Raw genomic sequence first — 27658 nt, 5'->3', positions numbered from 1 at the left:
AGGTAGTGATGTAAAGGATGCTTACTTAATAAGAGTTTGCAGACTAGTTTCATTTTCTTGCTAATTTTGTTATTGTTAAAACCCTCTGTATAATATCCATTCAATTTATAAATTTTATATTACTAGAGCATCTGGAGGCATGTTTTCTCTCTATTTCTTAGGGAGATGAGATGCTTGAACTGAAATGAAGTCTTTGTAACTAGAGTAGCCAATGAGATATGCAATCGGGTGCTTTATGACATGGACAGTTTCAGTGTCATAGTCATGGAAATTGGTTTACTTTGAATCAAGCTGGCAAGGGTTGGAGCTTCAGGAATGTTTCCATAAAGAAAATAACAGCTCATGACTCTGTCACATGGCTCTATCTGTCACTAGTCTCTCTAAACAAGCGTACAGAGTATATGGTATTCAAATAATTGACCCGAATTAGCAAGTAAAAGCAGTTAGAGCAAGGAAATCTGGAAATGCAAAAGAAAAGGAAAGAAATCTTATATAAATCACTGAGTTTGAATTACATCAGTTTTCCAGCCAGGAAGCACAAGATCTTGAGACATTAGTCAATGCTATAAATCTATACAAGAGAAGAAGAAAAAAACAAAAAACAAAAAAAGTTAACACTGCTCTGGCAGGTGGCATATGAACATGGTATTCTGCTCTGCCGAGTGAGCATAATTCAATTGAAAATACTTATTCATGATTATAATGGCAGATGACAAGAAAGAATTCACAATCATTAGTACAGGTATAGAAGTTTCTAGAAGGACAACCACACAATCGCTATAGCTGTTTTGTAAAGGAGGATATTGCTTGGAGATGAGAACCATGTACAGATTTACGTGGTGAGCAGAAGAGGCAGATTGTTCATTACTGAACTAATACACTAAATGCCATAGGTTTTAAGTAACACGGCCAAAGAAAAGCAGGATCATGAAGAAAACACAAGGGAAGCTGTTGTGTATGGCTTTAACAATACCATAATTGATGCAGATAATGTGTTGTGCCGCGACAAGTCACAGGAGTCTGTACACGTGGTATCCCACCAATCTATGAAAGCCAACAGGAAAATATAGCTTTCCAACTCTTGCATTTAAAGATATAGCAAACCGTAGCAAAGAAAACCCTGAAGAAAATACAAGGGAAAATTGGGAGACTAGAATAAGACATAACAAGATATCAACATAAGCAGGAACACATCCGAATAATAGTACAGCAGAAGATTTTCTACCATAACAGCGTCCAAGGGTACAAATATACAAGTGTAAGTTGCATATAGTGGACACCTTGTGGTTCTAGGTAGTTTTTTAGAAAAGACAAAGCTTTCTTCCTTGACATTCTTTTGTGTCCTTATATTCTGCTATCCTATATTTTATTCCAGTCATAATCTATACTATCTGATAATCAAGAACCTGAAAGAGAAATTATTGTGCTCCTAATACCTATGAGTATTAATAATAGTAACCTATGTACCTCCCTTCTTATTGATGTTTTGAACAATCATTAGATTATGCCTCTCATAGTCTCATCCAATCTAGAGTATCTAAAGCTACCTTATCCCGGGATAACTCGTAAAATTCAGAACAAGTTTCTTTTTAAAAAGTAAGGTTCTCTCATTTACTCTATGAAAAGAGAAGCTCTACATTAGTGTTGTGGGGATCTTGACCGGACAAACAGGAACTTATGGGGATACTGAACATGTCAATGAAACTTGGTGAGGAGGCCCAAATCTATGGATGGCCTTGGAATAATGACATATTTTGATATTAACTAAACAAAAATGACCTGGATTGTGGGCTCAAATTCACAGACATGTAAATCTAGAAAGTGAATCTGTTCTAAGCAACAACTTGGACAATAAAGAGAATCTCACTCATACTTGAAGATGAGCTAATATCCATGAAAAAAAATGAAAAAAAAAAAAAACCGAACAGAGGCATGATCTGGGGACTGGCAGTGGTCTTCAAGTAAATTTCTGGAGTGATACCGGAGTTATAATGATCTCTTAACTGACTCGGTTGAGGACATCCTTAATGTTAAGCTGCGGATTTCATCAAAGATAGCTGGTGAAGCTCATAAATTACATGATCTTTTCCCTGATGATATTGTCCAACACATCATCATGTATTCCCGCCGGGCTGCTGATCGCATAAACAATATGGAGGACAGAGATATTTGCACTAATTTTCTAATGTCAATATAGTGTACAATCCACTTATCAACTGTTCCTAGGGGAGAGGATTGACCTGACGCTCTGAGATTTTTTATTTGGGCCTTTCACATCCTTATTTAAGTGTTTTCTCTGAACTATCTCATAAGTTAAGCTCTTGTACAATGAGTGAAGTGTTAAAAGGAGTCTTATTAGTTACTACTGATTCCTGTTGTATTTTCTCTTGCCCTGTGACTAATATGTGTCATATCTGCTCAACTGTGATAAAGCTACGAGAAAGTGTTGCAACTCTTTGATATTCCTAACAGGCTAATTGACAATAAACCTGTGCTGCTTGCAAATCTTCATACTACAACTCTTCTGCTGATTCTTTTGAATGGTGCTCTATGTGTTGTCTTCATCATTTGGTACATCTGAAGTGGCAGTACAATAATATATATGTTTGAAACTTTGCATGACTCCTCCTTTTAAGAAGTTTGTTCTGCTTGCTGTACAAAAAAAGGGTAGCAGACTAGCAGCAAACCAGCCTCTAACATAGATGGCTGTCACTCTCCTCAATTCAGTGAAATTGGGGCTGGTGGTGGCTTTAGAGATTAAAATGGGGAATGTTTGCAGGTTTTAAGGTTTGCAGCTGATGTGGGGAAATGGCAGGTTCTTGACGTTAAAATCTGGGTTTGTTTTTTTATGCTTAAATTTGCAGTGGATAAAGGTACTTCTGAGATCCTCATTCAGATGGATTCAGCCATTGCTGCTCAACTTGTGGCAATGGATAATAATGTTAGCAGTTACCTTGCTACCATTATTGGATATTGCAGATTATTCATACAAAGCTTCACCTTTTGTGATCTTAAACACATCGTCTGGGAGAATAAAATTACTGCAGACCGGTTAGCCAACTGGAGCCATGGCCTTGACTTGGAAATCATATTCTGGAACCCTCTCTTTATGTAAAAACCTAAGGGATTCTAGGGCAAGGAATGTTTTGATTTGGTACCAAGTGTTTTTTTTTTTTTCCTTAATTGTTACCCCCACCCCCTCCCCACCCAAAAGAAGAAGCAAAAGAAGGCAAGAGCATCTGAAGTACATGTGAAATCAAAAGATCCATAAAAGAGAAAGAAAAGCTTACAATACAGGAAGAAGTACGTCGATGATCAAGAAAGCAAATTCTTAAAAGTAACAAGATAATACAAAAAACCAGTTGGAGAATATGAAATTGCTTACATGATAATCTAGCAGGAGAAAGACTTCCAACTAATAAAGGCCCAACATTCTCAGCTCTGTCACATGGTTGGGGTCTAGCTCAGGGGCATTTTTATTATCTTCTCGGTCTTCTACAACATATTCCTGGCATTATAAAGTTTCTTAATATATCGGTCAAGAGATAATTGCTTAAAAGAACTAGGTATACATGATAACCATTCCCTTTCACAACTTCAATAAACTGAAATTAAACTAGTACTATTGAAACTCCAAAGTAACAGCTGGTGCAATCAATAAGCAATGCCTTCCTAAGGAAACCAACCATGGACCAGTGAGGCAGTGAACAAAAACACTCTTTTTCAGAAGCAAGACAATATCATTGGCAACAAACCTTCAGATTACAATATATTAAAGTACAAGTTCATCTATGTTAGAATAATTACACTGATCTTTGGTACATGCTGTAGCATTCTGGCTATGAAATTATGAAGTATCATGTTAACATAACTATATTGTTAATAGTCTACTGAACAAATTTACTTCTAACATAATTGAAAGACAGAAATATGAAGAGTTCGAATATCATTATTAGACAGATGCCAGTCAAATTCAGTACGCATTCATAGTAAGATCAAAGGATGAGGTACAATACCTTTGTTAATTCTTGTTTGGCAAGAACATGGTAGTGACGTTCATTGATTCTCTGTCCACATATTATGGCTATGAAGAAACCATAAAGCAAACCCACCAAAACAATAGCTAGGACTGCAAACAAAATAACCACTTCTTTATCATATGAAATAGGCAACTTTGCTCACAGTAGCAAATATCAATAATAATAACTTTTGACATTATATATTGCCCCAGGAAATAATATTCAACTGTTGTGCGGTGATACAAGAAAGGATGTGAAAGAATAGTTTCAGATTCTTATGACCGGTGATTATCTGAATGTATGTGTGCCCACGATCATGTCTTACTTAGTGTTGGTGACAAAACATATATTAAAGGTCAGCGGGAGGGCAGTAGTTAGAGTACCAGCCATGGTATAAAACCCATAAGGGTGTTCTTCGTAACCAAACATTTCCCGTAGTTCCTCTCCGTAAAATTTGTATACCATCACTCCCAAGAATGCCACAATCTGATTACAAAAAATAGTCAAAGAGTTTCATCAGGTCAATACTAACAAGGAAGTTTTATCTTTTGGACCAATAGAACCTAGTCATTACTGATTTGAATTCTTCTAGTTACTAATATTTGGAAAATTTAAATAGAAGTACAATTTCTTTCATCAGTAGTAGCATCCTAGAATAATTTTTGAAAAGCTGTAGCATCAAATAAAGGTTCACATAAACTGGTCTTGCTAATTATATTTGATAGTAAAGTTTCATTTCTAGTTTATTTTTTCTGTCCCTTGAAAAGTTATGACAGAATTTAGGAAAGCACCAAAAAATTAAAAGGTGGGGGAGAATACCTATTTGATAAAATGATATTGATTACAGTAAACTTTTTGTTAACATACCAGTTGAACGATAATGAAAATGAACGCATGGTCCCTAGCAACAAGAAACTGAAATTTCAATCTCAACCACCAGCGATCTGGAGGTACATTAGCTCGTAATATGAACATTTCCCTGCATTCTGTACAATGAGCAAAAGCGAAGCCCTCCTGAGGAAACAAAAGAAATGGATAATCAACACAAGCAAAATGTTTGGAGAAACCGATACCAGGCCACTGAAAATTGATGTGACTGCATTTGTATAAAGTCCTTTAAATCTTAATAGGATAAAGAAAAAAAAATACAACCATGTTAACACAGTAATATACAATTGCATTATTCTAAAGGCATGCATTATGAACAAAACATCTGCAGATCACAAAAGAGCCAGCGATGAGGAAAGAAATGCTCACCTTTGTGGACCTCCAGTTATCAAGACATGATCTATGAACATACTTCTGGGTACCTCTGCAATGGCATGGAGCAATTAAGTCTTCTCCTGAAAAATAAACAAAAACATACACTCTGAGATACTCGAAACTCAAGCCAAGAAAACAAATATAGATCGAAACACATACTGAACTCTGTGACCTGATAACACACTTGTTTATTCATACCAACTGAATTCTCTCGAACAACAAAATCCAAAGATACAGAAGATATAACAAGATTTCCAAGAAGTAAGGACCTTCATTATCAAGGCAAATACGGCATTGCGGTTGCTCTGAATTCACCAACTTAGAACTCTCATTAACATCTAGATTCTGCGACTCTACATCAGTAACGGCAATGTCACCAAGCACAGCTGTAATTTCACACGAGGACGAAGCTTCTGATAGTCTCTGTGGATTGTCAGACTGACTCAAGATGGGTTCACACTCCGAACTATCATCCCGACGACTATCATTTGATTCTAATTGCATGGCGACGGATGTCGAGTCAGGAACAGAAAGAAAAACTCATTGCTGGAGCTATAGCTCCTACAGACCATTTCAGTCCAAACTACAAAACCTATCAAATAGAGAAAAATGTACAGCAATCAGGCAATTCAAATCACATTGCAGTACACAATTAACAATAAACAACAACAAAAAATCCAAACCTATAAATTGGTTCAATTCTCCCTCTTTCTGAATTTGGCAATTAAAATTCTACAAATTTTGCATAAAGATTCAAACTTTATGCTCATAGCACCAACTTGAGACCCAGCTTTCAAGTTTTCTAATCACATCTTTACCTCAAAAAGCTTGGATTACATATAAAGATGCTTCCTTTCTATAAATAATTAATAATAACTAATCCCCAAGAAGCGATTAAAAATCATATAACCTAATTGGAATCCGAAAATGTGATACAGAATCAAAATTGGAGCTGCAATTGGATTTTATGGAAGGAGGGTTTACCTGAAATTGAGCAATTGTGGAAGATCGGGATGGGGCTCAAACAATGCAGGCATTGATTGGAGGAGTTAAAATTGTTGAATTGAAATTCTAGGGTTCTTAAGGGGATTCAACTGGAAATGGTGGACTTTATCAATTTTGGGGTTTTTTTTTTTTTTTTCGGGGGTTAATTTTTTTATTCTCTTCGTCTTTGTAACTGAAGACACGACTTTGAAAGCATGGACATGTTTCTGGGCGTTAATTCTGTTAAATTTTTATTTTTATTTTTTGGAATTATAGCATCTCAATTATCGTGATTGATCCTGCCGACCAATGAAATGGAAGCAGGCGGAGCCGTAGGGGTACTTTCCGTTTTGTCTCCTGTAAATGTCGGGGTCTTTTCGGTATGAAATATTGTAAGCAAGAGTTCTGATTGGCGAATAGTTCTGTTTATTTTTTATTTTTTAATTGTGGATTTGTGGGAAGAGATTACAATCTCAATCATCGGGCATTAGAACAACATTTACACACGAATGCGAGTGAATTTCTGGAAATTTAATCAAAAATAAGAAATTCTCAATTTCTTAAGACTGTTTCCTCCGTTTGGATTCTTAATTATCCCGTGGAATTAGCAATTTTCACAGGAAAATAATCGTGGAATTTGAAAGCTTAAATTCTCGACTTGAATTCCTCACAAAATAGGTGTCATTTGCCAATTCCCTTGACTGAGGTTAGTTTATATACAAATTTTTCTCATTTTAAAACTTTACATCATAAAATCCAAACAACGAAATTCTCAATTAATGAAATTTAAATTCATGGAATTGTAATTCCCATGATTTTAAAATTTTTATGAAAATTGAAATTACTTTATCCAAACACAACGCTAAAGTCTACCTGAACTTAGAATGACCCGGTAAGAAGATTCGGTGAAACGACATAGAAGCTATAGCAAATTATTACTAGATAATATGAAATCATAATTAAGCAAGCCTACACGAAATTTTTTATTTAAAAAAAAAAAAAAACTACTTATGATAGAAATCACACTAAATCAAAAATATAATTGATAGAATACGACCGTATTTATGAAGTTCACAAATCGAGTTTAATTACAAATACTATTTTGATGATATCTTAATCTTCAAATTCTTCACCACGATGGGTACGAAAAATGACACAAATTTTACATAAAGTTGAAACGTCGTGCCCCTATTCAGTATAGATTATGAAAGGGATACAATTTTTCTTGAAGGGTTTCTTGGGGTACACAATTTTATAGTTTTAGTCCAGCAATCTAATAGGAAAACAAAAGTGGAATCTCAGTACAGTGTCTCTCTGTAGTTCACAGGAAAATCTTTGAAATGAATTGTAGACAATGCTGTGAATGTACAAAGAATAAATGGTTACAACATCAGTCATTCACTTTGAAAGGTTACACTCATAAGTTGACACAGAAGGGTACTTGAAAAATCATGTGAGGCAAAAGAGGCCTAGTTAATTATGAGGTTAGCACATCATATCATGTAAATTAGTAGTGATCACTTGCACTTTGAATCTCTACCAAAACCAACAAGGGAATAATATCAATCACACTTTGAGTGCTGCTCCTGATGAGGATCTGTTTTCTAGTTGATAGGGAGACTTGGTACAGCAGTTGCAGCATCTCTCTATAAACCACTCTAACCTGTTTTCAAAGCCATAGAACAGCTAGCAGTCAAACTCTAGTAAACCATAAGTTAACTATGCTGAGAAATTTACCCTAGATAAAAAAGAAGGGAGGGACATGCAGTTGACTTTCTTTTCTTGTGTTTGGAAGGGTCAATGCAAATATGCAATGCCTAGCTAGCTACCAGTCAATGAGCTGTTAAAGGTTGTTTTTGGGTCTAGGATTTGCTCAACTTTGACTGGTTGGTGTAGGAATTGATCTTAGAAAAGGCATGCTTCTCAAATGAAAGAGAGCATAGAATGAACCTAATAGTCATAAACACCTATCAGCAAGGTCTTCTGCAAAGATCAGTTGCCTCAGTTTGCAGCATTGCATATGAAATCACTTGATGTTTAAAAATGTAATACTATTCTAAATTTCCAGAATCTGGGTTGTTTCTAAACGTATGGTTTCACAAAATATTCACAAATCCTGTAATGGAAGCTACACATACTAATTTTACTAAATCGTTGAATGCACCTGTTTTAATGTTCTTCTTTCTTTTCCCCCCATAAAATGCCTATATTGGAAGGTCACCATCGACATAAATTGTGATAATGACTACTGATATTAGAAATGTGTTAGCCCCCTTGTTTCACAAATCCTAAATGGTATGCTAAAGAAAATCGATCACTTTTTATTTCATCACATTCATGGTCACCACTGCTGTCTAAAATTTGTAATGAGAAAGAGGGGGACTTACAAGTCAGTAAGGCAGGAGCTCCTGGACTCCAAATGATCCGGTGGCGGTCTACTATAATCCAAGGAAAATGTTGACGATGGCATTTTAGGACTAGGATGCAGCTTCTCAGGGAGGAGAAGAGGGAGCAGATTCTCGGCAGACGTGTGGCTCGAGGGAGGGGAGAAAGGCGGCGAGGGAGATGGAGACGGCGAGAATAGGTACTTTTGGTTGCCGGGTCCAACGCTGATGGGAAGTGGTGAAGGAGGTGTTGGAGGTGATGATGTTGGAGAAGCATAGAGTGGTTTTTTCTCATCATCAGCCTCCATTGGAATGAAGCTCACAAAGAAGAATGGTTTGTTCTGTTTTTCTTTATTGGCCTTGGAGAGTTGTAACTAGTGCCCCCCTTGTTCTCCTTTCCCGGGAGTTTGTGTTTGTTTGAATCATAGGTATAAACCTAACGGTCATGGGGATGCTCTTGTTCGATCATCTGCTCACTCATATATATATTCTTGCATTCCAATTAGGTAAGTTAATGTTCTTCTTCGGCTTTTAGTTGTACTTGGTAGTTGCTAGTTTCTATACCTTGGGATAGCTTTGACTATTTTGTTTAGTATTGCTTTATATTATCCGATAAAATATTATCTGATAAAGTAGTTTAGGGTTCACGTCCAAAACCAACAAGATAAGGACACATATGAACGTAAAGGGACAAATTAAACCGGACGTGGGATTGATATCTCAACATTTTCTTACGGTAAACTATCATGTTAGGTGTATGATGTAATCTACCCCTCTCGGTTTACCAACCTTGAAGTTTCACCAAACATTACAATAGGCTAAAATACCAGTAGTCAGCTGTTTGTTACTTACTTGGTTACTTTACACTTCGTTTTCCTCATTAGATAAGAATGAAGGTGAACATAGGAATTGGCAAAACTAACGTACGTACACCGGTGAAATGCACATCCCTGCTAGCTAAACCAAATGTGCAAAGATGAGTGCAGTAGCTATGTACACATTATTTCCATTAGTTCATAACTTCATATAAATATGACGTTGTTGATCGATCTTCTCTTTGTTTATCACATTTATAATCGCATGCTACAAGTGCAAGTTGTTGATCGATCTTCCTCATTATTCCGGTAACTGCCTCTGCTGTCTTGACTAACTAGCACTCAACTGACTCAAGTACAAGTTCCACTCAACTAACTAGCACTCAACTGACTCAAGTGCAACTGACTCAATTGATCACCCGGCCGGCTCAATCCACAACATTGAACTAAGCTTTTGCCGCTCTATAAGAACTGTGTAGATTCTCCTGAAGTATAAGAACTCTGATAAAATCACTAGTTTGTTCCAGACTGAGAATAGGCCATGCTTGAGGAGTATCCAGGCCCGCACCTGAGGTGAGGCCTAGAGGGCTAGGCCGTCACCTCAAGCACCACAAACGGAGACACTAAAGTTTTTCTATATATATGCATGTACATGTATATCATTTTCATAAAAACCCTAAACATTTCTTCTTTCTCGGTTTCTCACGTATATTCTCAGGCGATATTAGAAAACTTCATAGATTCATACGCAAGTTGCACATTTATGTTTTTATATGTATCTTGTAATTTACGGAACATTTTTTCTTTTTTCTTTTTTCTACAATTGTCATTAGTTTTTTTTTTTTTTTTAATTAGCCTTTAGAGGGCACCATTTTTAGAATTTGCCTAAGATCTTTAAATCTTTTAGGTTCGGCTAAATATACAAATTAAGCTAGACCATTTATTTTTCTAACACATTAGTCCAGAACCATTTAACACTTGCTTGATCAAATAGAAGAAGAAGCATCAGATCTCCTAAAACTAGCATTCTTTCCTTCCTATGAGATAGAAAGAACATGTGATGCCTTATAAAGAAAATTTATTAAATGAAAAACAGAATAGCTAAGAGGGGAGCCAAAATCCCCACAAGAAAAGAAAAAAGGAAAAGTTGTTTGAGCCCTAGCCTCCCTCATTAAATGGAGAGGGACATATATTATCCAAGCTATTAAGGGAACACCTCGTTTATCAATGTTTTAACATATATATTAGTAGCCATACTAGAAAACTAATAAAACCAATAAATATCACCCCAATAACAGCGTTGCATGTTCGACGCTTGATTTTGTCACGTCTAGTTTCTGGAAATCTATGATCTCGCAGTAGGTCGTAGTGTTCTTCCAGCCTTGCAAGCTCATCCCGATCCTTGATTGAAGCGATGCACTCATCATATTCCGAAGGTAGTCCTTTAAGTACACGAGAAACAACTTCGCGGTTTTCCGGTGCATGAAGGCCATCGACAATACCTTTCGCTTCACTGACGTATGTCCATTTGCATGAGTAGGTTATGGATTTCAACATCAGATTTTCGAGGTGATCCTTAAGCTGTTTCACGTGAGTCTTTGCCTCTTAAGCAAATATGACTTCAAAGATCAACCATAGAGCTCTTCCACTTGTGCATCAAACTGCATGTTGGAGTAGTAGTTCTTGAGATAAGCTATTGATCACAGCCAGGAGTGTCTGGTCCTTCTTAATCCTATGTGCATAGGCAGGGCTTTCGATTTCATATCAATTTCATCGAAATCCACCAAATCATCGTATTCCTGCACAATCATAGGCATACGAAGATAGTACCATGGTCCTCCCCATAGCACTCGGTTTCGATCACGCTTGAGATCAAACGAGAAGAGGAACAAACCGGCAGGTTTGGCCTGAATTTTAAATTTTCCGTTTAGTATCCAGTATACGCTTGAAAGTCTGTTGGATCAACTCGCTTCGAAATTAGAGGCTTGGCGAGCAGATAGGATTGCGTATTGCGGTGTTTACTAAAGTTCTGCCAAATCGAAGACACAAAACTTTAGTAAGTTGTACTTAAAGAACACATAAACCATATATAAACTAACATACAGTTGAATGAATTGCCATAGAAGCTAACATGGACCAAAAAAAACACTTGCAATGTATTGGTTGGTTTATCCACATGTAATCGTTATAGAAGGTTGGGTATCCACTTTTAAATCACTGTTTATCTCTGTCACACATGCTGGCGTGTGCAAACCCACATTAGTAGTTAGAGAGGACACCAAGCTACCTCTCAGTAACTATGGCGCCTTACAACACCCCAAAATACGTAGGAGGCTAATTATTGAGTGCAGCTTCCTCAATTTATGAGATGACAGCCCGCATGGCTTGTAACTTCGGATATAAGAATACTATATATTATAAGTTCATAAATGGGAAAATATGTGGAAATAATCAACTGCAATTGAGCAAACGTTTTACCATGCCATCACAAGTCAAGCAGCCTTTAAATGGCAATGGTATATGAAGATCTATGGCAAATGGTAGATGAACCAACTCAGAGTGATTATCAGCTATAGCATTTGCAACACACTAAGCTGTCTCCCTCTCCCCACTGCAGGAGTAATCATCAGATAAATAAGATGTTGGGAAAATAACAGAGCTTTAGCGAAACACTAGAGATTTTTGCTTATTTGTGGGCTACACATTCTATTTGGACATAATACCAGAAATCTTCCCTCAAATATTTTGACTAGTTTGGACACTTAAAAAATATCATAAAGTACTATTGGAAGTGATATCATAATATTTCCCTCGTATATTTTGGCTACTTGACTACTAAACCAAACGAGACTATTTGGATAGATGAGGATTCTAAGACATGCACCATTTATTACAATACATTACTAGACAAAATTTCTCACAAGCAGAGTTTTATGACCATATTGCCTCTCTACGAAAAAATTAAGAATGCCCATAAAAATAATTGCAAACCTTTTCAAGGTTCAGCATACATGTGAGGCCAAAAAGCTACATCTGGAAAATTCAATGGAGCTTTAAAATCTTTTGATTCTCTATAACGATGTAATAGCTCATTGCATTTATGGTTTCAGACTTGAAACTGAATTGGAGATAAGCTTACCTTTTCAAGGTGTAATTACCCTCCCGGCCTGATCCTTTGCGCTACAGATTTCACAGTTCCTACACTTCAAGACCGTACTTGAGAAGTCACTGAATATCAACTAATTACATAAAGAATTTGAAATTGTAGGGGAAAATACAACTTACAGCATGGAGCACTCCACCCTACAAAAGCTGCTTTTTAACCCACATATTTCTTTTTGGTCATCTCCTGTGAAACCCAATTGTGACACACAAATTATTATCTCAAAGACTTGCACAATCAATTCTTTTGTTTGTCAAGCACTATCAAAGAATCAAAAGAATTCCATATAGACAAATGTATATCTATCTTACAGTTTGTCAAACTCGCTCCTCTTTTAGGTGTAATATCCTAAAAGAATACATAATCAGACAACAAAATATAATTTTGATAAGATAACAAATAGAAACTTATATGCTAGGTAATCAAAATTTATAGAATGTCACAGTCAACCTCCTTGGAGCTGTCAATTATCTTGTTTCAGAATTCCTCCTGTGAAGTTCAACATTAAGTCATCTCATACTACAACTAAGACTTAGAGAGGAAACAAAGACATAGACATAGAAAAAAAAAAAAGACAGAGACATGAAGACCTGTTTCTTCTGAACCAATGGCACTACAAAAACAAAATGATTTCATATAGACAGAAAGACATGATTCTACCTTTGACGTAGTCAACGTGACTTCTTTGGGTTCATGATCATTCTAGAAGGTTTTCCAGCCTTCCTTCACAAGATGGTTCACACTTCACAAGGCTAAATACTAAAAACAAAAGCTGTATACAAAAATCAACTTCAACTTAGGTTGTTCTTATCACCAGCTACCCTAACGTAACGTTTGGAGGGGATAAGGAATTTTGTAGAACTGATTTATGTATTAGGTTATACAAATTAAACGATTAAGACGTGGAAATATGACCGAAAAGTGAGTTAAATAAGGAACTTCATACTTTGGAAATATAACCGAAAAGTGAGTTAAATAAAGAACTTACACTTTAATTTTAAAGCGAAGCTTCGCTTTAGATAAGATATATATGGCTTCGCTCTGGGTGGGTATGTATGTTATGTATATAAGTAATAACAGACACACCATGCACAAAGAGTACTATCACAAAATCGTTTGATATTGAATTCTCTCTGCATCACTATGCATCGTTATCCTGATTACGAAAAGCTCACAGTTCTTTCTCCATATCTAAAAAAGAAATTGTTGACACTAATAAAATGTTAGGCCTCATTGACATATTGATCGAGACCAAAGGCCTCAATGATAACTTATTACAAAGAAATATATCAACAGAATTGTTGATATTAGCCCTATATGGTACAAAAAAGAAAGCACTTGGCCTTTCTGATTAGATTTCTGATTCGATTTTGACGGCTTGTTTGGTCACGCCGTCACGTATAGATTTAGGTAATTCAAGACGTCGCAATAAGGCATATAGTTCTTCTCGGCTTAAAGGCTCAGGTCGGCCTCTGATTGAAGCTTTAAACTCCTCATATTCCTCATATTCCAAAGTAAGTCCTTTGAGTAGACAAGAAACAACTTCCCGGTCCTCCACAGGAAACCCAGCTTCATAGAGACCCTTCACAATTTTTTCCACTTTCCGGACGTAGGTGTATGGACTGTTTGGGTACCAATATGGGTACTTGTCTACTATGTTTATGTGTAGGTTGTTGAGGCGATCCTTCAGCTGCTTCAAGTGAGTTGTTGCGCTCTGAGCAAATAGGTCTTCAAAGATCAACCATAAAGCTCTTCCACTTGTGCATCGCATTGCATGTTGGAATAGTAGGTCGTGAGATAAGCTTGCATTGATCACAGCCAGGAGTGTCTGGTCCTTCTTAATCCAATGTGAATAGGCAAAGTTTTCGATTTCTTTGTCTTCACTGCTGCTCAAAAACTGTGGTGGACACAGCTCCCTTCCTTCAGCCAGATCTAGGATATCATGAGAATTGAGGATCGGGATGATGAAGGTTTTCCACAGAAAGTAATTCTGCCACCCCGACAGTTGGGCTGGCATGGAGATTGAAACCTGTTGAGGACGTTGAGAGGTCGACCAGGATGATGACGACATTGGTTAATCGTTATTTGCAAAGCTTTTGATATACCTATTTAGATAAAGCTTTTTCTGATTCTCGTATGATGTTATTGATCCCTCGATCTTCTCAGTTTTTATAGAGAGTTAGCACTGTGTTGTCAGTTGCAAATAGAATTCAACCAGAGCTAGAAGACTAGAAGTCCAGAAATTATATATTTCGAGATAGAAAATACTCAAAATAGAATACAACTACAATTACGTTGGTTAGTCCAACTAAGAATGAAAAATATTCAAGCTACTAAGCACTAGTTGCCTCCAGTTCTATTGTAGTACGTGTACTATCATGCATTGCAATTGAGTTGCCACGCCTTGTGTTCGTGGCTATATAGCAACTGAGAGGACTACGATTTCTCTATTGTATCATTGTATGATCGGGGTTAATGTGTGGGGTGCTAGATCCTAACCCTTGTGGCCTTCTGTCTTACTAAATCGACTAAATAGAGGAGGACATGAAACATAATGAAAACCGGTACGGGTCTATGAGAACCCATGTTTTCCTTTAATCTTTTTATCATGGCAAAATTTATCATCTTAGAATAACTTGTATCTTACACGAACTAACAATTATGTTTCGTTACGCATGTTGTACATGTCTAGTCTATTTCACATAGAACGACTTGTTAAATATTTAAAAGGGAAAATTGTCTAAGCAGTGTCTCATCTTTTAAAGAAGCAAAGCTTTGATATCTCACATTTAGAAAACTTCTAAACAATATTCCACGTTCTTACCTCGATCGAAGTTTGGTATCTAAAACCGTTAGCTCAGTTGACCGACGACAACCATTTTATTCATGAAATGACTAATACACCCTTGATTTTTTATTTTGTTATTCTTTTTATATAATAAAAAAAGAAATTTGTCATAACTGTATCTCATGTTTTCTTTATTATAACGTTACGGGGGTTCCTAGGTGGTAATTTTTAAGGAAGAAAATCTATGGTATCGTTATGCCACTTACCAAAATTTATAAGGAAGAAAAAATGAGGTACCGTTATGATGAATTTCTCTTTTTATTATATAAAAAGAATAACAAAAACAAAAACTCAAGGGTATATTGGTCATTTCATGAATCAAAATAGTTGCCGTCAGTTTTTTTAACAGAGCTAACGGTTCTAGATACCAAACTTTGGTCAAGGTAAGAACGTGAGATACTGTTTTGAAGTTTTTTGAAGGTAAGATACCAAAATTTTGCTTTTTCTAAAGGTGAGACACGGACTATTTTTCCTATTTAAAATAGATCCAAACCGTTAGAGATGGAAATCACTTGTCTCAATCTCTAACAAATTGAAATCAGTTAGATCGTGAGAAGTAGTCTCTTGTTTGAGATAAAAATGAAGTATTAAAACCGACTATCATTTTTTAAGTAAGCAACTCAAATGCTACATCTAAATAAGGACGAAACAATAACTAAAACTTGAAACCCTCACATACATTTCGTTAGAGAAATATACATTCATATGTACCGTACCATTGACCCAATTGTATTTTTTTCCTAAGGGAGTCTTTCTAATGAGGACCCTTAAGTTGAGAACTTTTCGGTTTATGGTTTAAAAGACCCAATTTTCGATCACATTTTGACATCTCATCCGTTCAGTTTTTAGGTTTATATGAGTAGATCATTTATACAAATTTTCACCCAAATTGGTGTTCGTTAAGATAACAAACTAGATCAAATTAATGGGCGAACCAAATCTGTCAAATATGAACCATTCAAGTTCATAATTGATAAATCACACTTATGAATGCCTTAACAATTTTTAATATAGCTAAAAATTTGAAAAAATGATCTATTCATAAATACCTATAAACTGAACGGTCAAGATGTGAATATAAGCTCGAAAGATGAGATAAGCCGAAAAGTCCTCACCAAATCCTCAACTCAAAGGACCTCATCGGAAAGAGTTCTCTTTTCCCAATCAGGTTTCGCCTTCACCTTCACCTTCACCTTCACCTTCACCTTCACCATAGATACCAAAGTGAAGGAAAGATTCTCCTTCTGACGGACCTGACTGCCGCAACTGCTGGATCAACATTAAATTACAAAAGCTGAAAGCACTTTTAATAGTAGCAAAGGTCACGTGGACTCACGTGTGCGGGTGGTGCCTTGGCCTCTAATAATTTTCCAACAGAGGAAGGTGTGTCATTGGAACCAATAACAAAACATAACCACTTCAAACGGGTGACTTGAAAATGGTACCACAAAAGCCAAGTCTTCTCTGAGTGAGTCTGTCAACTCCATCTAAGATTCATTCACACTGAGAACTTGGTTCAGCAGAGTCCAAACTCTCAGACCCAATTCAGAAACAATGGTGGAGAGCAAGACTGTGCACTCACCATTGGTGACTTACGCTTCCATGCTTTCACTGCTTACACTCTGCCCTCCATTTGTGATTCTACTGTAAGCTTTTATCTCTGTGTATCAATCTATTGGGTTTGCTTTTGATCTTGTAAAGATCGATTTTGGTGTTTGATCATGTGAAAATTGGTTGGCTGGGATTGAATGATCGTGGGAAATATTGGGTTCTTGGGTGTTTTTTTGGTTTGGTGAACGAAATCCAAATCTCACATGTTTAAAAGATTGAGAATTTTTTAGTTTTGAGAGAAAGGGAAGAGAAAGATTGTTGCTTTTATGATTATTGAATGCCTTGAAGTTGTGTATGAAGCTTATCTCTCATGCAGATCCATTGAGAAGTTGATGGCTTTTTGTTTCATTTTCTGTTGTTCTTTCAATTCTCTGTTTTGTTGATGTGAAAAGGCTTTCAAAGAATTAGGCTTGATACATCAAGTGCTGTACTTCGATTAGTTGACTCGACAAGAAGATATTGTATGCTGACAGGAATTTTTGATAATTACTGCAGATGGTATACAATGGTACATGCTGATGGCTCTCTTTTACAAACTTGGGAGTACTTGAGACAAAATGGGCTGCAGGGGTTTATAGACATATGGCCAAGACCTACTGCTATTGCCTGGAAAATCATTGCATGTTATGGCGCTTTTGAGGCTGCACTTCAGCTGCTTTTACCTGGAAAAAGGGTCGAGGGACCAATATCTCCGGCTGGGAATCGGCCTGTGTACAAGGTACTGGACACTTGATTCCTTTGTCAAAACCGCTTTGCCAAAGTGATAAGGGCTTACAAAGCTTTGCTTCTACACTTTTGGCTTTATAGATTTTCAAAAAATGTTCAACTCATAGTCTTGGTTGTCATTTTTTCTTATGGAATTACTGAGATAAGTATCAATCATAAACTTTCAGGCTTCAATTTCTTTGAAATTGAAGCAAACTTCTGCTACATGTTGAGTACTTTAGTTCCACATGTATGTTCTAAATTTCCTGTTCTAATGTAACCTGTGTATTTTGCAGGCAAATGGTATGGCAGCATACTTTGTGACATTGACTACATATATTGGCCTTTGGTGGTACATACGTTCTCCACTGATTCAGTGTTCCTTTTTGTTATTCACTTTTTAGCCTTGAATCTGAATTCTTAGGAGGGATGTGTTAGTTTTTATTCAGGTGCTGTTGTGAGCAGTCGTTCAAAATTTTCACTTTATTCCTTCCATATTTTTGGTGGGATTGATTTAGTTACTAATATCTTTTGCCATTATTATGTCTATAGCATGGACTTCATTATTTTTCTATTTAACTTGTCATGTTCAAGTCCTTCCCTGATAAGTTTATATCTTGCTTTTTTATTATGTTTTTATGCTAAACTGATAATTTTTCATACTCCATAGTCCTAGTTGAACTTAATGTTTCTGAGTTTACAAATCCTTGAAGTATAGCTTTTGTCTAGTGCCTGCTGACTTGCGCAAAACCACTATTTCAAGTTTCAGTATTTCTGTTGAGTTTTCTTTTCGCTGCTATGTTTCTTGTAGCATGATTTTTTCTAATAATTTCCGTAAGTTCTGCTAACTCTAAGCTTAAGCTCTTTCCACAGTGCATTTGATTCTTTTCCTATGTTATTTCAGGTTTGGGATATTCAACCCTACAATTGTTTATGATCATTTGGGAGAAATATTTTCGGCCCTCATTTTTGGAAGTTTGGTGTTTTGTGTTCTCCTATACATAAAAGTGAGAGTTTGTGATTATGATGAAATATAAGAACTATATACATGCAACTTGAGACTTTATTTTTCTGATACAAATTTTTCTTGTATACAAGGGTCACTTGGTGCCATCTTCCACAGATTCTGGCTCTTCTGGGAATGTTATAATTGATTTTTACTGGGTGAGTATCATTTATAAATTTTACCTTTTTATCTAATTGTTTAGTTTTGTATATAAATGAAATGCTGAGAGTTCATGGAAATTGAAAATGGAATTGAAGCAAGAAAGAAATAAGTGTTGTGTGTTTTCATGTTGATCAGTAACAGAAAAATAGTTTGCACATAAGGGTCTAGGTTAAATTCACTCTATATTATGGCCTTGGCTAAAGAGGCAATATTGCCTTTACATTTTTTAGGGCATGGAACTGTATCCTCGAATTGGTGAACACTTTGATATCAAAGTTTTCACGAACTGTAGATTTGGAATGATGTCCTGGGCCGTTCTTGCAGTGACCTATTGCATAAAGCAGGTAATCTTCTTTGATATTAGTTATCTTTTCATCCTTGTGGTTAAGTTCTGATCTCACTTTAGTGCTCATAGTTCTAATGTCACTAACATTAGAAGTTACCCTTGATCACCAATGCAGAATAATCTATGTAGACGAATGTATAAGGGGCATGATAAAGAGTAAATTTGCTTACATTTTTATCAATTTTGTAAAACAATGTGATAGAATTGTGAATTAGGATTAGATTGATAGTTAGTGCACGCATATCAGTAGAAGACTAATGTTGAATAAAGCATAAATAATGTGGAGTTAGCTAGCCATTTTTTTCATATGTAATGGCCTTGATGACTTGGCACATATATGGTTGGACAGTTAAAACTCTCAAGCTTACACTTTTCTTTATGGGAGTCTAGTAAAATGTGGCCATGATGGAGAACTGAGAACTGCAGATTGGGGCTTGAAAAGTTGGGTATTTAGTCAGTAAATTTTGAAAGAAAAGTTAGTCTCCCTTTTTTTTTTTTTTTTTTTTGAAGATTACTGTGGTAAACATTGCAAAATGTGGTTATTTATTGAACCTTTTGAAGATCATCACTGACCGGGGAGAACAAGTTAGTTATGTGTCACTAGGCTGGTTACTTTTATGTTCGATACACAGGCAGATTTAATGTTATTATGCTTATACGAGGGATACACCATATACTTTGATGCCATCCACCTAAGTTCAATAAAGTTCCCAATTAACCCTTCATCTTTTTTTGACAATCTACTTCGTCCCGTACATTAACACTCCCAAGTATCTTCTCCTAGTGTAGTTTGCTGTCACCGTGGAGCAGACATAGATCCAATCCGCTTGAATTGAAAGCCAATCTAATGAAAAATAACTTACTATTATCTAAGATTTCTGAGGTATAGGTTAGGATATGCTTTTATTAGTTTTTCTAATATTTGACACTTGTCTCTTTTTCTACCAGTATGAGTTGAATGGGAGAGTAGCTGATTCAATGCTCGTAAATACTATACTGATGCTGGTGTATGTCACAAAATTCTTCTGGTGGGAGGCTGGATACTGGAATACAATGGATATTGCACATGATCGAGGTTTGCATATGCTGTACTTTTCAATTTTTGTCCCATTGTTTGGTTCAAACAGAGATTGGATGTTAGCATGTCCTGCTTTAAGTGTATATCTAGACAAAATCTAAACACCAATGAGGAGATTTCAAGGGGATACATGTATACATTTCCGAACATATAAGAATATACTCGTTCTTATTTTTCTTCAATATGTTAACAAAGCAATATCTCCCTTACGAGAGAAGCCCATTCATGTGTGCTTGTTGGTGCATCCATTTTTATATGAGGAAATGCAACCACATTTGCCACTATTCATTCAAAAACTAGGTTCTATAACCAAACCATCTCCAACCAAAAAGTTGCATCTGCTTTAAATTGTGAAAATCTTGCACATGGAGGGCCCGCAATTGGGTGTGATTGTGAAATATAACAGTTGGGTTTCATGTTCTAGATATGAAACATTACTTAGTAATTTGCAACCTCAAGATGGATCTTTGAAGTTCTATTTAACCAATTGGAGATGGGATTTAGCAAAATAGTTCTATAACTTAATATAGAACCATCAGCTGGAGATGGCCTCAGATAACTGACTTTAGTAATGAATTTCACTCAATCATGGTTTCCTCATTCTTCAATCGGTTCAATTCATGCTTCATCTCACTATGAGTAATTTCGTCTTTGGCAGCGGGATTTTATATTTGCTGGGGTTGTTTGGTGTGGGTTCCATCTATTTATACCTCACCTGGCATGTACTTGGTCAACCATCCTATAAATCTCGGCAGTCAGGTATGACAGCATCATTAGTAATACAACTTACATTACTTTCTGATTCCGTATTTAAAATGATGGGATTCCAACCTTTGCTTTGCATATAGTATGGGTCATGTACATTTGCTATGCATTGTCCTAATTTCGAAAGTTAACAAGACTCTTTGAGCACGGGAAACAAAAGGATACACCAGAACTTCGGTTACTGTGTTCGTTGTTTGGATAAACATTATGATTTGTGACGTTGAAAATTTTAGATTGTTGAATATGGTTTTATTACATTATGGATCTTGTTTTTATATTGGATAAGTAGTGAAAATTATGCTACAGCTTTGGTGATTTGATAAATTTGCATTCAAGTGAAACAAGAAAGTTTAAACACCGATTGCAAGTAATGATCCTTGTAAAGCGGGATCAGAGTTGATTCACATATACCTCTATTCTTCCTCATCTCTTGCCGCCAGCATTTGTCACATTTATAACAATTGAAACCTCATGGTTCAGCTAGCACTTCTTATTTTGGTTGCGGGGATTCTCTGCATATACATCAACTATGATTGCGACAGGCAAAGACAAGAATTTCGCAGAACAAATGGCAAATGTTTAGTCTGGGGGAGAGCTCCATCAAAGGTTTTTGTCTCCTAAAACCTTGTAATTGTTTCGTTTACATTTTGAGATATAGTGGCTGACAAAACAGACGTGACTTGTCCATATCAGATAGTTGCTTCATACACTACACAATCTGGGGAAACAAAGACAAGTCTTCTCTTAACCTCAGGATGGTAAGTATTTGTTTGCTCTTGCGAATATGTAATAGTGCATATGTTTTTGTTGGATTACATATCTTCTCTGCACATCTGCATATTTGATTTCATCATATGCAAGTAGTTTAAATAAAAGTGAAGCTGGCGTTTTTAGCTATAGTCGGTGCTGAGGTTTATTGTTGTCCCTGCAGGTGGGGTTTATCTCGCCATTTCCATTATGTGCCAGAAATATCAGCTGCCTTTTTCTGGACTGTTCCAGCTCTTTTCAATCATGTAATGATTTGTATTTATTGTTTTTTTTTTTTTTTTTTTCTGAGACTTGAATGTGCGAAAACAAGTTGCTGAACAATACTTGGTTGGTTGCAGTTTCTACCGTACTTCTATGTGGTGTTTCTTACAATCCTTCTATTAGACCGAGCAAAAAGGGATGATGATCGATGTCGATCCAAGTAAGCTGATGCCAATTCCAGTTATATATATTTCTTTGCCACTTTTTGGATTCTTTTCAATCAAATCTTTACTGTATTTGGAAATGTACAGACATTATCAATAGAATATGAAAAGTAAAATTTTCAACATAAATGAAATTTTCTTGAGCATTTTATGTAACACTGAATGAATTTGAAACCATCTCCCTTGCAGGTACGGGAAATACTGGAAATTATATTGTCAGAAGGTTTCCTACAGAGTCATTCCTGGAGTTTACTGAAGAGTCTTCTGTACGCATCAAATGGTGCTTTGCTTTGAACTTTCCCTTGTTATTCATAGCTCATTTGGTAACTGAGAATGCTATGTATATCACTCCCCTTCAACTTGTTGATCTTGCTAAGCCTTTCTTGGCGTGTAAAAGTTCTGATGCGTTATGATAATAGTATCGTTGACTGACCGAAGAAATCTTGATGTGTTTTTGGTTGGCTTCTCAAGTTGTTCTATAATGTTACCTTGAAGCATATGGTCCGTCACTTGTACATTCAAGCCATACCAGTCTTTCCTCTCTGTAGGAAAGACTCCTAACTGGTGTTGTTCAGGGTGGGAGCACAAATTGGTGGGAACCCCATGAGAGTTTTAATGTTTTATCATTGTGAACCCGATTCTTTATAAGCATCTCCAACTTTTTTGAACGAATGTTGACGCTGCCACAGATATATACTTGCACAATAATAGCACCTCCTCGAAACTTTCTTCGGAGTCGGAGCCAAGGTTCTCGTCCACAAAGTTAAATGCCATTTCTGTTTAACTCCAACCTGTTCTCTTAACTCCCAAATACTTGCTCGATCCTGAACGGGAGGAAGTCCAAAATCGTATGCCCCTATAGTATTAGGGGCACACTTACAACTAGATACTTGTGGTTACACTCACCTCGTTTCATTGAGGGGTCACCTGACTTAATAATATCATCACCACCATTGGCATTGAACGTAGAGGTAGTACTTGTACTGAATGGAGGTGACTTGTATAAGTTATATATCAATACAAATTTCCATTGTATGCAAAGCCTACAGTCACAATTTGTTCCCTCCACCTATAATCAGCATAAAGCTCCTTGACTACCATAGAAGAACTCTCGTGGAAGGAGGAACCAGCAACGCATTGCTTGGATTATGGATTACATATGTAATAATGGGATTGATATTTCTATCTTGATGTAATTCCCATCTCTCCTACCTGCCAACAAGAGCAAGTCCCTAGTTGAAAAGATGCTTCTCCAAGAAAAACAAGGTGAACTGTGAGGTATTGGTTCCCAAAAAAAGATTTTGCTTTGTAGATTCGGGCAATGGGAGATGAACAATTCAACAATCGATCAACCTTGTTTAGCAAATAGCAAGCATAGCTGAATTAAAATGCATGGGAGAGACTATGGAATCCAAGACCGTCATTTTCTTTGTGATTGCAAAGCACATTCCATCTTTTCCAATATATTTGGGTTTATCTAACGTGCTACCCTACCAAAACTTGACACACATTTGCTACCAAAACTTAGCACACATTTGTTTAAGATCATCACCAAAGTTTTGAGTTAAACGAAAGTCACACGTAACATAGATAGGAAGATGCTTGTGCTAATAGATTGATCCAATTAATCTCCAATATCTCTACTATTAAAAAGTCAGGCACTCTGTTTGGTGTCATGGTGAAACTTTTTTTTTTTGAATTACCTAAAAAACTAAGATAATAGAAAATTCTCAAATAAAATAAACATAAGTTTTTATGGATATAACCGTAAAACACCATTAAAATTTTATGAACTAAATAAATTTTATGAAAAAAAGACGTGACTTGTTCAAATTAAACTTCTCTCGTTTGTACACCTACATGCAGATGCACGGATAAACCATAAATCAAGGGTGATATTTGGAATTTTAACCATAAACACTATTTAATTACTTTACATCTCTCTCTCATTGAGCGGTTCGATCATGGAATGTTAAAACCTGAAGGACGAGTCTGTTGGGTTAAATTGGGAAGCAAGTGAGCACCTGTTTCGCTTCGAGGTATGTCTAGGGTTCCCTGCTCTGAGAATTTCTGGTCAATTTCCCTGCTTTACTAGTTGACGATGGTGCTTTTCTTTTGGGGGTTAGTTGTATACATCTTGGATTCGAATGATTTGAAGATTTGCCATGAAATTATTGGAACCTTGTGTATATGATTTGCTTATGCTTTTGTTCAATTGGCCTCAGATAAATGGTAAAAGTTGAATCTTGCTGCAAAACCAGTGACCTGGAAATAGGGTTTTTGAGTTATCAATTTACCCTCTTTTACATAGATAGGTTTCGGGTTTTCGGGCAGGGGCATAGTTGCCCTGTGGCTGCCTGCATTTTTCTGGGAAGGTACTTTTCAATGTGATTATTGGATTGACTCTTGTTGACAGGGGAAATGTCGGCATACGAGAATGTTGTTGGTGGGAAGCTCAAGCTTAAGGGGAAGGCTCTGGATGTGAAGGCTGCTGGAATTAAGAAGAAGAAGAAACATAAGAAACATCAGGAGCAAATATCTCTTGTCAACCAGAAGGAGCTTGCAGCTGGTAGGTTATCCTGTTGGTTCTGTTTTATACCGGTTTTTTAAGCTTATCTAGACCGTCTTGTTTCCTCTAACTATTGTCATGCAAATTGAGAAGACTAGAAAACTTAGATTTGCTAGTTTTACTATCTTCTGCCTTTAATGTGAAACTTAAGATTTGGAAAGCTTTTTTTTTTTTTTTTTTTTCTTCTTTTGAATTTTGTAAAAATTACCTGGAGGTTGCGAGGGGAATACACTTTCTCCAGTCATCAGTACTCTTCATTACTATAGAAGTAGTTAATCCTTCAACCATTGATACTGATTTCTTTAGATTAAAAGCAAGGCAAGTTTTGGGTAATCATCAGTACTCTTCATTACTATAGAAGTTGATTGTTTTTGGGTAAACAAGATCGTGATGATGTTTACTTTTGGGCTTTTGGTTCCTTATCGTCATGCCATATAGTAATAGTTGACATAGTATACTCCATTAAAAGGAAAGTAACCACATGCAAGCGTGCACATATTCAAGTTTCTTCTCATGAGGTACTACATGGAAATTAGGGAACAGTTTGCAAACTTATATTCTAAAATACTACATATACATATTTCATCAACTCTATGTGTGTCTGCTAGAGAAACTTTTCTTGTGTAGTTTAACTTAGAATGGAAGAGATTTTTTTTATTTTTTTACAGTTTGTTTCACTTGGAGTTGTGAGTGTTATGTACAGCTTCAATTGCTAGTAAGCTCCATTACTACTGCAATACTTGGAGCAACATTTTCTTTAATTTGGTCATGGTTATGTGCAAGCAGTATCTTGCATCATGCAAGAGCTAATCCAGTAACAGAATTCATTATTATGTGTATTATTATTTTTTTCATCTTCCCTTTTTCATTTCAAATATCATTCCTTTTGTTTGAGTTTTTTCATACGATATGGTGGTTGGTGCAGGTGGAAGTACAGAAGAGTTGACCAATCCTGATGAGGAAGATATGAATGATGACAACAGATCAAGAGAGGATGGGAAGGGTAGTTATGATGAGTATCTCACACCTGCAGAGAGGCGATATATAGAACAGAGAGAGCAAATTGATAATCACAAGTTGGCCAAAACGGCTAATAAATCACACCGTGACAGAATTCAAGATTTCAACCAGTACCTGGCAAACATGAGTGAGCATTATGACATTCCTAAAGTTGGGCCAGGCTAATTCGACGAAGTCTATGAATATGAACACCAAAAGGATCACCTGTCGCGCGTTTGTCATTTCAAAATCTGTTCATGTGGACATCAATGTATGTTTCATTTTGTATTTTGTAGTTTGTGCTTGACTATATGTAGTTTGCTAATGACATCTATTTGCAACCATGTTGTAGTACTTGTTTATGTTTAGAGCCCTTCTGATGTTTCGATGCGCCTTTCATATTGCCATCTTGATATTGATGATAGTAGGATTGGTTTCCTGGTATACTCTTCATGTATGGAGGATATTTTTGCGTACTCAAGCTGTTACAGTAATTACCATGGACACCAAAAGTAGGGTGGAATCTGGTTTTGGTTTTGACTTCTAAATTGACACTTTGTACATCAAGTGATCAACTCGTTTTTGGAGAAAACGTCATGCAGAACTTCCTCTCCTCCAGTCTCTCCATTTCTTATGGTGATCCGTACAAGCAGTTGTGGAAGTAGCAAGCAGCTTTGGGAAGCACAGGTGACCAGGCAAGATTCTTAACTGTAATCGGAAGGCTTGCAACAACTTACAGCCTACCAGAGAACGTCTTCTCACTTAAGGGTTACACAGGGGACACAACACTCTTCTCACTTTAGGGTTACACAGGGGACACAACATGTTTGTATAATCAACATAGGGAAGATATTGCACATGTATTATGTAAGTGCCCAATTGCATCTCAATCTCCGTTTCAACTGCAACCTATTCTTTTTCCTCAAATAAATTTCGAGGAGTAGATGCTTGAAAGAGCCTTGCAGCTGAAACCATAAGTCCGCAAGTGTTTGCAAAACTACTGATGTTGAACTCGGCATCATGGAAAAACCGCAACAATGTGTTGTGGAATGGAAAGGTCAAACTGCTCAGGACATGCTACTGAGTTGTTTGACATGGCTAGAAGAATTCCATGGCACCGAAAAGAAACCATAACAGTTGGTGAGGCACAAGTGGAAGACCGGCAGAAGCTGGTGGTCTCAAATTAAATGTGGTTGCTGCCTCTCCAGTTTCCACCAAACCAACACCAGGGTGGAGCTGGTCGACTTCTCAGAGACTCAACTGGAAATTTCCAAGCCGTTCCTTTATACACGTTGCCTCACCAAAGCAATGTGAATTACTTGCCTTGGAGAAGGTATGGATCTTGTTTACTCGCTCCAAGCTCACAACGTTGTGATTGAGAGCAGACTGCTTAGAGGCAGCTACTGAAGCATCCAACAATTTGTTGGACAACGGGGTTAGGTCGCTGCTTGTAAGGGGGGTGGCTCACCGCCTTGCAGGTTTCGGATTTGAAGCACATTTGAGCTCTGCTTGGTTTGAAAAAGCACCCAAATGTATTTCCAATGTGCTCAACGCGATTGTGATAAACTCAGAAATCAATACCCAAAAGTAATCACTCAGAACTGCAGGTTAATTTCTGTGAAATTCCTTATTTTTTTTGGTTTTCTCCTTTGTTCACTCAGAACTGCAGGTCAATTTCTGTGAAATTCCTTATTTTTTTTGGTTTTCTCCTTTGTATTCTGTTGGTGACAAAGATAGAGGCAAACGGG

General features: G+C 36.6%; 3 protein-coding genes across 3 annotated transcripts; 1 reads left to right on the top strand and 2 right to left on the bottom strand.

Moving 5' to 3' along the window:
* Positions 1-633: 633 nt before the first annotated feature.
* Positions 634-6445, bottom strand: LOC101313908 (E3 ubiquitin-protein ligase MARCH1-like). Its single transcript, XM_004303768.1, has 8 exons — positions 6267-6445; positions 5552-5874; positions 5277-5362; positions 4887-5033; positions 4403-4505; positions 4017-4129; positions 3386-3508; positions 634-1120 (listed from the first exon to the last, which is right to left on the bottom strand). The coding sequence occupies exons 2-7, from the start codon at positions 5784-5786 to the stop codon at positions 3416-3418; spliced, it is 777 nt and encodes a 258-aa protein (XP_004303816.1). The 5' UTR covers positions 5787-5874; positions 6267-6445; the 3' UTR covers positions 634-1120; positions 3386-3415.
* An 832-nt stretch (positions 6446-7277) lies between these two features.
* Positions 7278-8987, bottom strand: LOC101313622. The gene is made up of 2 exons (XM_004303767.1): positions 8654-8987; positions 7278-7929 (listed from the first exon to the last, which is right to left on the bottom strand). The coding sequence occupies exons 1-2, from the start codon at positions 8956-8958 to the stop codon at positions 7833-7835; spliced, it is 402 nt and encodes a 133-aa protein (XP_004303815.1). The 5' UTR covers positions 8959-8987; the 3' UTR covers positions 7278-7832.
* Positions 8988-16890: 7903 nt separating this feature from the next.
* On the top strand, positions 16891-26308 carry LOC101313328 (7-dehydrocholesterol reductase-like). Its single transcript, XM_004303766.1, has 15 exons — positions 16891-17122; positions 17583-17805; positions 18089-18144; positions 18697-18799; positions 18891-18956; positions 19191-19304; positions 20255-20381; positions 21043-21143; positions 21630-21755; positions 21843-21907; positions 22081-22162; positions 22256-22338; positions 22532-22563; positions 24762-24911; positions 25837-26308. The coding sequence occupies exons 1-15, from the start codon at positions 17031-17033 to the stop codon at positions 26094-26096; spliced, it is 1680 nt and encodes a 559-aa protein (XP_004303814.1). The 5' UTR covers positions 16891-17030; the 3' UTR covers positions 26097-26308.
* Positions 26309-27658: the final 1350 nt, after the last annotated feature.

Source organism: Fragaria vesca, linkage group LG6, assembly GCF_000184155.1.
Source record: "Fragaria vesca subsp. vesca linkage group LG6, FraVesHawaii_1.0, whole genome shotgun sequence".
NCBI lineage: Eukaryota > Viridiplantae > Streptophyta > Magnoliopsida > Rosales > Rosaceae > Fragaria > Fragaria vesca.
This window is presented reverse-complemented; position numbering and strand designations above follow the sequence as displayed.

Coding starts and splice junctions, on each gene's coding strand:
- LOC101313328 (XM_004303766.1), top strand. CDS start 17,031: ATGGTGGAGAGCAAGACTGTGCACTCACCATTGGTGACTTACGCTTCC. Junction 21,908..22,080: donor CTTCTCTTAACCTCAGGATG/GTAAGTATTTGT, acceptor TTGTCCCTGCAG/GTGGGGTTTATCTCGCCATT. Junction 22,339..22,531: donor GATGATCGATGTCGATCCAA/GTAAGCTGATGC, acceptor TCTCCCTTGCAG/GTACGGGAAATACTGGAAAT.
- LOC101313908 (XM_004303768.1), bottom strand. CDS start 5,786: ATGCAATTAGAATCAAATGATAGTCGTCGGGATGATAGTTCGGAGTGT. Junction 5,363..5,551: donor TATTTGCCTTGATAATGAAG/GTCCTTACTTCT, acceptor TTTATTTTTCAG/GAGAAGACTTAATTGCTCCA. Junction 4,130..4,402: donor TGGGTTTTATACCATGGCTG/GTACTCTAACTA, acceptor TTTTGTTTGCAG/TCCTAGCTATTGTTTTGGTG.
- LOC101313622 (XM_004303767.1), bottom strand. CDS start 8,958: ATGGAGGCTGATGATGAGAAAAAACCACTCTATGCTTCTCCAACATCA. Junction 7,930..8,653: donor AGCTCCTGCCTTACTGACTT/GTAAGTCCCCCT, acceptor CTTTGAAAACAG/GTTAGAGTGGTTTATAGAGA.